Genomic DNA, 11901 nt, shown 5'->3' with positions numbered 1-11901 from the left:
TGCATAGGAATCAATTTCTTATACTTTAAAATCAACCAATCACAAAAGTTTATTCACACAGCTATTGAATCAAAATTTGCCACGTGCAAAGTAGAGCATCTTCCACATGCCGGGTTTTCTTGTCAGGGGGTGTGAGCCTTGAGGCCGATAAAGTAGCGGTAGTATGGAAGAAAACCATGTTTTTGCTCATGTTATTCTACCGCGGTCCGGGTGTGAACCCAACCTTACAAACCTTCTACAGTTTGACCCTGGCGGGCCTGGGGCGCCGTCCAAACATGGCTATTTGTCTGTTTGCTTTGGCCGCATCCTTCCAACACCAGATGCCGGAATCTTCCCCATACGATTTTCAATTATTTAAAAAAAGGGTTAAAATCTGAGAGAAGATGCAGGTAAGCGTATATATATCAATATAATCCTGCAATCAGAAAGGCCTTCGCGGTAGCTGATTCCTGTGACACGCTATATCGATACGATGATGAAACCATCCACCACCCCATTGATCTTCTGCAGGCACTCCGCTTCATCATGCATCTTCCTTGCTGTTTTCCTTCGACGACACGAACGGATGTGTGGGATTTGACAGCAGAAGGTGTGACGGGAGGATATTCGAGCAGCAAAAACTGCAGGAAGAGAGGTCGAGAAGAGGATTATTAAGCGAAGAAGAAGACATAGAAGAAGAAGAAGAAGAGGAATTAGAAGAGAAAGAACCGTAGGATGGTGGGATCAGAGGTTGATGTGCACGGTAATAATGCGATGGTAGCGGATGATAGAAGCAGGCATGCAAAGGAGCTCGCGGACGCTGTGATCAAACTGGGCGGATCCACCAAGGTACCTACCCAGCGTCACTCATCACACCCAGAAGACCCTCTCTTTGTGGCATTAATCAGTTTGATTCGTCTTAGAAGCTTTCAAGGCTACAACTTTCAGACTTGTGAATCTTGTGATTGCTGTGGAGACATTTAGACACTGATGATGCTGATCGGGGTTTTTCAAATGGAAACCTGCTACAGGACATGGGTGATAGCACCCTTCTAAGATTTCTTCGAGCACGCTCCATGAATGTAGCCAAGGCTGCTCAGATGGTGGTGGAATGGCAGGCTTGGCGAGCATCGTTTGTCGGCCCCGAGGGTTACATTCCGGACCATGAGGTGCAGTGTGAGCTGGATACTCACAAAATTGCTCTGCAAGGACTTTCCAAGCGGGGCGAGCCTCTCATGATCGTCTTTGCAGGCAAACATTTCCCCAACAACAACCACACTCTCAAGCGTGAGTGACCTCCACTACAATTGCATATTCTTTCATTGATTTGGTAATCTCATTTTATAGCTTACAAAGGCAGATTGTTTTAAAGCAAATAAGATCACTTCAACGTAGACTAAATTTCCAAAATTTTGCAATCTCTTCTAACATTAGTTACCCTTGTATATTTGTTGGTTTCAGGCTTTGTGGTACATTTGCTGGACAAAACCATTGCAAGGTATGCTTGCAAAGTGTGTTCGTGTAGGAGGGAGAGAGCGAGGGAGGGAGGTTCATTGACCTTTCTTCTTCTGGTATTTTGTGCAGTGCACGACCAGGTGTGGAAAAGATGATGGTAATCATTGACCTGAACCATTTGGGCTACAAGAACTTACATATCAAAGGATTTATCATGGGGTTCCAAATGTTGCAGGTGAGAAAGTGCGGTGATGTGTGTGTGTGTTGTTTGGTTGGTTGTGTGGGTTTGTGGGTCGGAGGTTGTGAGGCTGGCTAACCAGCGAAGCGAGGCCCTGTGTTAGTGTGGCTGTGTGGCTGGGAGCACGCGAGACTCTGTGAAGGGAGGCTTTGTGCTAGTGCGGTGAAAAGAGATTATGTGCAGCATTGCATCACAAGCTTGCAGGTTGCATGCCATGGACTCACACTTCCATGCTGTGTATGCGAGTAAATGGAGCTAACATGCAGATACAGCACAGATTCATTGACAGAAGCGATTACATTTAGCAGTGATTCGCATAGCAGCAGAGTCAGTGGGGGCAGGCAATATTGTTGCAGCATTGAGAGTGTCAGTCAAGTTCATAGGTCGTGAGGTGCATATACAGCAGAGATCCTGGGCATCATCAATTGCACTAGACACATATAGCAGCAATTTGCAGATCAGCAGTGACAGTAGTGATGGACTGTACTGTTGCAGCATTGACAACATCAGACATTTTATTGAAGACCAACATCTATCCTGCATAATTGATGTGTACTGTCAAATTTTCTTAGTTTAAAAGGGCTAGGAAGTCTAGTACTCCAGAATTGCTCAAAATTGGCATTCCAATTTCTCTCACAGGATCGTGCATATATACGTGAGAATTCTCTCACAGGATCATGCATATATACGTGAGAACAATGACAACTCGGGGTTAGAAGTAGGGGGGAGCGAATACACTTCTGCTCTTAGGAGGCAGATCGCAGGTAGAGCATATTAATGATGAGCTTTGACAACGAGGTTGGGGGTGATGCAGAACTATTACCCGGAGAGGTTGCGAGCATTGTACATGGTGAACACGCCGAAGATTTTCTTGACGATATGGAGGATCATATCTCGCTGCTTAGATGCTGCCACGAATGAGAAGGTAAAAGGAGAGGAGGTTCTCAGGTTTCTGCTCTGGTTTGGGCTTTTGGCGCCACTCAAGGCAGAGAGAGAGAGAGAGAGAGAGAGAGAGAGAGAGAGTGTGTGTGTGTGTCTAACGTGACCTGCTGTTGCCTTTGCTTCTTTGAAACGGCAGATTGTGTTCTTGGAAGACCACAAGATGAGCAAGGAGGTGCTGCTGTCGGAGGTGGATGGCGACACCCTCCCCTCCCTCTACGGCGGGAATGCAGACGTGGTCCTCCTTCAGAATGCCCATGTCCCAAACTACCCCGCCTGCGTTATCAATTCTCACAATTGCTTTGTGCCCTAAGCCACACTTCACATGGCAAAAGCACAAGTCGTCCTTTGGTGCTTGGCAAGTGTTTCTAGATTCAAAGCTGCACAAAAAAAGAGTAAACCATTTGCGGCTCAAATTGCAAATTGAAAATGTCATCCAATCATCAATCAATCGAGGTGCGCGTGCACGCACACACACACACACACACACACACACTCTCTCTCTCTCTCTCTCTCTCTCTCTCTCTCTCTCTCTCTCTCTCTCCTACCACCTATCCATACATTGCTTGCTTCCCATACATCCTCCACTTGCTACTCATCTTTCACTTATCCACATCTCTTGCTTGCCATCATGCCTACCCACAAGGCCGCTCTCACCAACCGTGTATCATAGCTTTCTTAAGCTTAACACTAGCCTTAATGGAATGCTTGCTATTTCAAGAGCTTCGCCTAATTCAATAATGACTACCTCTCACGTAGCCAATACATCTCATACTCATCGATCTATCTATTCTTATCTCAAACCACATGAAAGTAATAACAAACTAAACAATAAGAGTATACTAAGCTCATCGTATTACCCTCTCCTTGATATCGCAAAGTGAAGGCTCAACATGATGGCTCTACAATTCCTTTGGTAGCCTTTAATCCATCTCCTCTACTCCATAGCTCCCAATTTGATCCATAAGTGCTCTATTTGTAAGAGCAAGACCGTGGGTTCTATTAGTGAGGATAGGGTTTTTATATATTATGCATAATATGTGGTTTCCTCTAGAGGGGATACATATGGACATACCAAGGATTTGCCATTGCCAAGTCTTTCATCTCTAAATTGGGAGATCCTTGACAAGGCAACGATGCAGAGTTTTAATTTCAAAAAATCTCAAGATATTTAGAAGTCCATGATAGTTGGAAGGATCTCAAGGAGAGTACACCTATCATGGTTTATACCCTTACATATCTTTGTGGCATGCTTCAAAATGGCACATTTACAAAGGACAAAGGTATCTTGGTTAAGTAGAAATTTTGCAAAAGAGGATTTAGACAATATTATAGAAAGACTTTAGAGATCTAGAGAGTATAACCACGAGGGAGATATCATGAGGTGTAGTGTATGCCCCCCAATCCTTGGATTTGTCTTACAACATCACTAGGCAAACTCTTGTTTTGGGCTTTGATTACACGTGTATAACCATAAGGGAGATATCATGAGGTGTAATGTATGCCTCTAATCCTTGGCTTTGTCTTACAACATTGCTTGACAAACTCTTGCTTTGGGCTTTGATTACAAGAGAGATAAACTTAGACTAGGTATTTAGATTCCCTTGAATTTGATACAGATTCCATACCTTTTAGACTTAAGGTGCAAGTTATAGTACATAAAAGATGGTAAGAGCGACCTTGGAGTTTAAAAGATGCAAGGCATACCTTGGAGCTACTAGACAATACATCCCCTAGATATAAGTTTAAAGTCAATGGTACAATAATTGGAAAAAGAGTTGAACGCTACTTCTCTTGTATGAGTTGTTTGCTTCTCACAATCGTAAGTTTTGAGCCATAAATATGAAAACTTTGATGTATCTCATCTTGTTGAGTGATATCATTAAAAAGATATTGTTCAATACAAACATATAAGCCATTATGAAGCAAGGCCTTTGGAATCTATAAAACTAAAATTATTACATTTACATAGGGTAAAAGGATTTTTCATTACATCATAAGCAATATCCTCATATGTGGTGTTCAAAAAGATAGTCACAAGCCTACCAGCACTGTAAATGAAAACTTGTAACTAAAATAGACAAACAAATAAATTAAACCATTAACAAAAAATAAGTAGTTCTCCATTCAACATACATTTTTGCCTAGCCATGAATACCACTTAGAGAGTTCATGAGGATAATTTATCTAGCAAGTACATCGATATATATAAGACTCCAATGCCCTATGCAAAGCAAACAATATTAAGAAATAAATACAACAAAAAAGTATATGTTAATCCTTTTGAAAAATTGCATACCTTTTGATGTAAGGGAAAAATATATGATAATTTGTGATGGAATCAAAAGATTTGAAAAACATTGCTATGTTTGAGCTAGATCTTGAAAACAATTCTATTGATAATAGTGGATGCAATAGCATAATCATTCTAAATATTTAAAAATTTTGAGAACCAAAATATCTTACCTTATGCAACAATAAACCACAAAGACAAACAATTGAACATATTTTTTCTCCAGCATGAATTTGCCCTCGAGAGATATGCTAAGATAGTTCTCTTCTTCAAAAGTGTAAGAAACATTGACAACCATTTGGCCATACACTTTACCCATCCTCTCATAATTAATAGGGCCAAGCAAAGTAAATTTTCTCTTGCAAATCTCGAACTCTTAGTTTCTATGATCTCTTGCGTTTTTTCTTCTTGAACAATCTCCTATTGGAATGCATCCCTTTTTGGGTATAGGTGTGTCGCATCCTTGATCTTGGGCTCTTTAACTTTCCTAAAAAACTTTGGAGGAATATTAAGGATCTCAAACTCTTTTTTATCAGTAGTAGGCGAAGGCCTCAATACCTCGTCGAATTCTATTGACCATGCTCAAATCTTTGCAACAATGTAAGCATCATTCATAAAGTCAATAATGAAATCTTTAGTTGCCTCCTAAAGACAAAGAATCACTACAAGTTCCCATTTCTTATGAAGGTGAGATTCAATGGACACTCTTGATAATCTATCAGAAATATCATTGACAACTTTAATCAAAGTTTCCTTTGAAATGACATCATGTGTAAGCATCATTCATAAAGTCAATAATGAAATCTTTAGTTGCCTCCTAAAGACAAAGAATCACTACAAGTTGCCATTTCTTATGAAGGTGAGATTCAATGGACACTCTTGATAATCTATCAAAAATATCATTGACAACTTTAATCAAAGTTTCCTCTGAAATGACATCGTGTGTGGCTCTATGGGCTTGCTTATCTCACTAAAACACTTCTACATATAGTAGCACCTAGATCTCCTCTTTATCCTAATTGGCTCGAAAGACTCACTACCTTGAGCAAAAGAGGGTCTAACTTGATTACTTGCCTAATCAGGTATCCTAGAGGAGGTTGGAACCTTGCCAATTAGAGGATTGTCCACCAAGATCACATGGTTGGTCATTAGCCACATGGGATGTTGTTACCTTGCTTGGAGCATGACAAGAAGACATAATCTCTGCACTTAATTGCTTTGACTTCATAGCAAGAGACTAGGCAAAACCAAGAGTAGGAGAGATCTCACATGCAACGGCCTCTTAAACCTTTGATGGCCTAGCCTCTTGTCCACTATCCTTTCTATATGTATAAACTTTCCTTGATTTTTGCTTTGTCCTTGCCATTGGCTTGACATAAAATGACATCAAGAACAAACAATGAATATCTAAATGAGGGAAAAAGAGCAAAAAGATACGGCACAAGTGATAGCAATGGGTCACGTCATAGTTGCACTATCGCACCGTATTGTGGAGGAGGCTATGAGACATGGGGTGAGAATAGTTTATATGATGTGAGGAGTGGCAGTCCATCCCTTTGATGAGTTTCAATCACACTATATCATAGAGGAGGCTAAGAAGTATGATCCAAGCACACTAGTCGATACAACATAAAGAGTAGTGGTGTGTCCCTTTGAGGAGCTTCAGTTGCATTGTATTGTAGAGGAGGCTACGAATGTTAATCCTCTAAAGATCAAGACAAAAAATCTGGAAAATCAGAAGTAGAAGATAGTCCCAATGCAAGAGGAGGATGGAGGACAAAGGGACACTCACAAAAATCTGGAGACAAAACACAAGAAAAATTCTAAATATAAGAGGAAGGCGCACAAGAATAAGAGCACCTTAATATTTTTGCAAAGAGAACACCAAGCACATTGTAATTTATTTTGTAAAAGGGTGCCGGGATCTCTCTTGTGTAAGTTCTAAAGAAGGAGAGGCACAGGTTAAGGCCATGCCAAAAGAAAAGGAGGAAAAAGAGTGGAAAAATAGACAAAGTCTAGACGAAAAAGAGGGATGGCTACCCAAGGAGAAGATAGGGCATGTATAAAAGTCAAAAAGTGAATGAAGAAGCTCATTCTTCGTGTGTGGCTAAACTTACTCTCTTCTTGCTCCTTGCTCTTGCTTCATTCTTATGTATGAGAAAGGGAGAGAGAGTGTGTGTGAGAGTGAGGGACTGTGGAGAAGCTCTTCTTCTCCTCTCTTCATCTTCATCTTCTTCTTGTCAAGAATCGCGTGGTGGAGGGGGTTGCTCAAGATGCTGCGCCGAACACACACAGAATGCACAAGGAGAAGCTCACTCAACAGAGAAGAAGAGAGATGGAGGCCAAAAACGTTTTCTTGCTGATTTCTTCTTCTTCTTCACACTCTTTACAATGTACACAAAGTATAGATAAGATACAACATAAAAGGAAAGTGGCCTACTAAGTCAAACAATGCATAACCGACTACACTAGTCGACTGGCGCTATAACTATGCCAGCTGTAAATAGGTGTAACAACCTTAATATAATAAGTAATGAGTCAGTGGCCATGTGAGAGTCATAATGACCACCGACGTGCTAAGTGTAGACGTGTGGACCCATCTAACCAGGCGGTCCATCATCTATGTCCACATGTGTTGAGCTTGTCATCTCAACACTCCCCCTCAAGCTCAACTGCATCTCTGCAACTCCAAGTAAGCTTCGAAACTTTTGAAGCTTCTCTGTACCCAATGCCTTCGTGAAGATGTCAGCTATCTGATCCTGTGTGCTAACATACACCAAGTCAATCTCACCTGCTAGTACCTTCTCTCTCACAAAGTGGTAGTGTACCTCAATATGTTTTGTCCTGGCATGGAACACAGGGTTCCTAGCCAATTGTATACTACTCATGTTGTCACAATAAATGACAACTGGACCTTCCACCTGGACATCCAAATTAGCCAATAGCTTTTCCAGCCATACTACCTCACATGCTACAATAGCAGCACCTCTATACTCAACCTCTGTACTAGACAAAGCAACTGTAGATTGCTTTTTGCTGCTCCATGCAACTGCTGCACTACCAAGAGAGAACATGTATCCGCTGGTAGATCTTCTATCAGACATACTACCAGCCCAATCTGCATCTGTGTATCCAAACACCTGTACATCTGTACCTGCCTCATAGAAAAGTCCATAATGTAATGTGGACTTCACATATCTCAATATGCGTCTGATTGCATCCGAATGTGGCTTTCTAGGTACTTGCATAAACTGACTTACAAGACCAACAGCGTAGCTCAAGTCTGGCCTTGTAATAGTCATGTAAATAAAACTCCCCACTATCCTCCTGAACATAGTAGGGTCTTCTATCTCATCTCCAACATCAGCACTTAGCTTTACATTCTAATCCAATGGGACTGAAAGTGGTTTGCATGCTATCATACCATACTTGGACAACATATCCAAGCCATACTGTCTTTGGGATAGCCATATACCATCATCACATCTGACCACCTCAATGCCAAGGAAGTACCTTAGCTCACCTAGATCCTTCATCTCAAACTTCATCTTCAAACAACCCTTGACTTCAGCAATCCCACTATCACTATCACCTGCAATAATCAAGTCATCCACATAGATGGCTATGATGACCAAACCTGCATCTCCTTTTCTCACATAAAGTGAGTGATCAGCATCAGAAACATAAAAACCAATATTGACAAGATACTCTCTAATCTTGTCAGACCATGCTCTAGGTGCTTGCTTGAGCCCATAGAGTGCCTTCTTCAACCTGCATACATACGTGGGATGCTCTAAATTTTCATAACCTGTTGGCTGATCCATATACACTTCTTCCTGCAAATCACCATGCAAGAAGGCATTCTTTACATCCATTTGCTGCAACCTCCAATCTTTGGCTGCTGCCAAAGCAATCACACATCTGACAGTTGCCATCCTAGCAACTGGACTGAAGGTTTCATCATAATCTATGCCATATGTCTGGGCATAGCCTTTTGCAACCAGCCTAGCTTTGTACCTGCTAATAGAACCATCTGCATTGTGCTTAATCTTATAAACCCACTTACATCCAATAGCTTTCTTTCCCTTTGGCAATGATACTAGATCCCAAGTCTTATTAGCCTCTAATGCAGCCATCTCCTCATCCATTGCTGCATCCCAATGAGCATGACCAACAGCCTCCTCAAAACATGTAGGCTCAACATCCTCAACTAGTTTCACCATATAAGCATAATGGTGAGCCGCATAACCTTCAAAACCAAATCTTTTAACAGGGTATCTCACCCTGCTAGACTTGCGTACCACTGGATCACTCAATGGAGTCTTTGCATCAGCAAGTGCTCTCTGCACACCTGGAGTCCTCACTGAAGGAATGTCAAGCTCATAATCTAAGCTCTTTGAGCCACTGGAGTCTCCATCAAGAACTGCATCAATGCCTTCTGACACTTTATTCTTTCCTTTGTCTTTACCTGTAGTGCTACTAGATGCACCTGAAGATGTAGAAGTACTCCTTAGTCTCCCAGACCAAGGACTACTAGATGATGTATCTGGTCCACTAAGAGTCCGTGATTCTTGCCTTTCAGCCTGCACATGAGTGTCATGATCATCATCAACATCCAATGCATCACCACTAGATGCATACCAACTGCTCATTTCATCAAAGATGACATCCCTGCTCACTCTGAACTTACATGTGACAGGGTTGTAATAGCGATACCCTTTCTGCTCTAAAGAGTATCCAATAAAGATACACTTTTCACCCTTTGGATCCAGTTTCTTCCGCAACTCATCTGGTACATGAACATACGCAATGCAGCCAAATACTTTCAAGTGTGAAACATCAGGCTTCTTACCTGTAAAACATTCTTCGGGGGTCATACCATGAACTGCAACTGTGGGAGTTCTGTTCATAATATAAATACCAGTATGAATAGCCTCAGACAAAAAATGCTTAGGCATATTCTTTTCAGCCATCAAGGCGCGTGCAACTTCTGCAATATGCCTGTTTTTCCTTTCTGCAACCCCATTTTGCTGTGGGGTATACCTGCATGTGAACTGTCTCTTTATCCCATGAGTCTTCAGAAAATCACTGAACTCATTTGAGAGGTACTCTCCCCCTCCATCTGATCTCAGGCACTTTACTTTCAAGCCTGTTTCTCTTTCAACTACAGCCTTGAAAGTTCTAAAGTGCTCAAACGCTTCACTCTTTTCCTTCATAAAATATACCCACAGCTTTCTAGAACAATCATCAATGAATGTGACAAAGTATGAACTGCCTCCAAGAGATACATTTTGTGTTGGCCCCCAAATGTCTGTATGTACAACATCAAGAATATTTCTGCCTACATCTCTATCATGTGAAAAAGGTTGCCTTGACTGCTTACCAAACTGACATGCTTCACATACCTTTTGAAATTCTGCAACTCTAAATGTAGGCAAACCTGTAACCAACCCTTTGGACTGCATTAGTTTCAGCCTTTGTATATTTGCATGTCCAATGCGTTTGTGCCAAATTTCAATGTCTGCAACAACACCTTTTCCTTTGGCATACATAGCAGCATCCATAGTAGGAATTCCAGCATCTAGAGTGAACATACGTTCAACTCTACTTCCCTTTGCTACCAACCTGCACTTGTCATTGAAATCTTCTACAAAGCAGCCCTTTGCATTAAATCTGACTTGCAGCCCTTGCTCTACCATTTGATCGACTGACACCAAATTCTTTGTAATAGATGGCACATGTAATACATCTGAAAGACTCTTTGTCTTACCATCATGCAAGGACAAGGGAACTTTTCCAATGTGTGAAATTGGGTGGCATGAGTCATCACCCGTCTGCACATAACCTGCATTTTGCAAATCCTGCATCTCCCCAAACCATTCTGCATGGCTGGTCATATGATTGGATGCACCTGAATCAACATACCAAACATCTTCATGTGTCCCCTTTCCTGTGACAGCATTCAGCATATGCTGCATAACGAACAACCATTCATCTTTATCTTCATTCTGTCGTGAAGACAATGCATAGTTTCCTTGCTACAACTTACCACTGCGGATATCATCTCTCTTAGCATAACATTGGGCTGCAATGTGACCTGTTTTGCCACAGTAGTGGCACACAATACCAGAGTTGTTAGAACCTCTGTTCTGCCATCCACCTCTTCCTCTCAAGCTCCCCCTGCCTCTAAAGTTACCACGACCTCCTGAAACCTACATATCGCTAAATTGCTGATTCAATCTATTTTACTGGTTGTCACTACCACGTCCTGTACCATGGCCTCTTGAAGAGAACCTGCCACGTCCCCTTCCTGAACTAGAGTAGAAAGCTTGGACCTGTTCACCGCTTCTTTCAGATGTCTCACTCTGCATATTGATCTCCTCAGTGATCATAAGGGAGACCAACTCATCGAAATCTGGAAATGGCCTTCTGACATATACAGAAGTTACAAAAGACTTCCAAGCCTTTTCATTGTTAAGTCCACCCAAGGTAGATGACAGCAAATCATCATCATCGGGCATTGCATCAATCGCTGCCAATGCATCTGCAATGCTTCTTACCTTCAGTGCATACTCATTGATAGACATCTTCCCTTTCTTTAATGTATTCAACTCTTGCTTGAGTTGAATCTTCCGTGCCTTTGTATTTACAGAAAACATACTTTCAAGTATGATCCAAGCTGCATATGCATTCTCTGCATTTCTAATGTGTCCCAACATATTATTGTCAATTACTGCAGACAACCAATACATGACCTTCTTGTCTTTTGCATTCCATTCCTTTCGTGCCTTTATCTCTTCTGCAGTTGGAGGATCACTCACCTCCGGTTCCTTTTCTTCACCTGAAACGAACTCGTAGAGGCCTTTTCCAATAAGAAAGTTCGTGACACGGAACTTCCATGAAGGGTAGTTGTTCTTGTCGAGCTTCTCAATGATGGGGCTTCCACTGTTCTCTGCCATTATCATAAGAATAATACCAAATAGCAAGCAAATCTTCT

The 11901-nt window shown here is 41.6% G+C and overlaps 1 protein-coding gene across 2 annotated transcripts; it reads left to right on the top strand.

Annotated features, from left to right (window-relative positions):
• The first annotated feature begins 421 nt into the window (after window positions 1-421).
• Window positions 422-3153, top strand: LOC148039232 (sec14 cytosolic factor-like). 2 transcript variants are annotated; one of them, XM_087675112.1, is made up of 6 exons: window positions 422-828; window positions 1011-1266; window positions 1441-1477; window positions 1564-1669; window positions 2487-2597; window positions 2751-3153. In XM_087675112.1, exons 1-6 carry the CDS (start codon window positions 715-717, stop codon window positions 2922-2924), a joined length of 798 nt encoding a protein of 265 aa, XP_087531238.1. In that variant the 5' UTR covers window positions 422-714; the 3' UTR covers window positions 2925-3153. The 2 variants fall into 2 exon arrangements, with proteins under 2 accessions (XP_087531238.1, XP_087531239.1); XM_087675113.1 differs by lacking the exon at window positions 2487-2597.
• Window positions 3154-11901: the final 8748 nt, after the last annotated feature.

This window comes from Lygodium microphyllum, chromosome 3 (genome assembly GCF_053477565.2).
Source record: "Lygodium microphyllum isolate KBCC chromosome 3, Lygodium_microphyllum_v1.1.10, whole genome shotgun sequence".
NCBI lineage: Eukaryota > Viridiplantae > Streptophyta > Polypodiopsida > Schizaeales > Lygodiaceae > Lygodium > Lygodium microphyllum.
Note: the sequence above shows the minus strand (reverse complement) of the source record. Positions and strands in the feature narration are given on the sequence as shown.

Excerpts from the sequence above, each read along its gene's own strand:
- LOC148039232 (XM_087675112.1), top strand. The coding sequence starts at position 715 with ATGGTGGGATCAGAGGTTGATGTGCACGGTAATAATGCGATGGTAGCG. Across the intron at positions 1,478-1,563 it reads CTGGACAAAACCATTGCAAG|TGCACGACCAGGTGTGGAAA; the intron begins GTATGCTTGCAA and ends TATTTTGTGCAG. Across the intron at positions 2,598-2,750 it reads ATGCTGCCACGAATGAGAAG|ATTGTGTTCTTGGAAGACCA; the intron begins GTAAAAGGAGAG and ends TTGAAACGGCAG.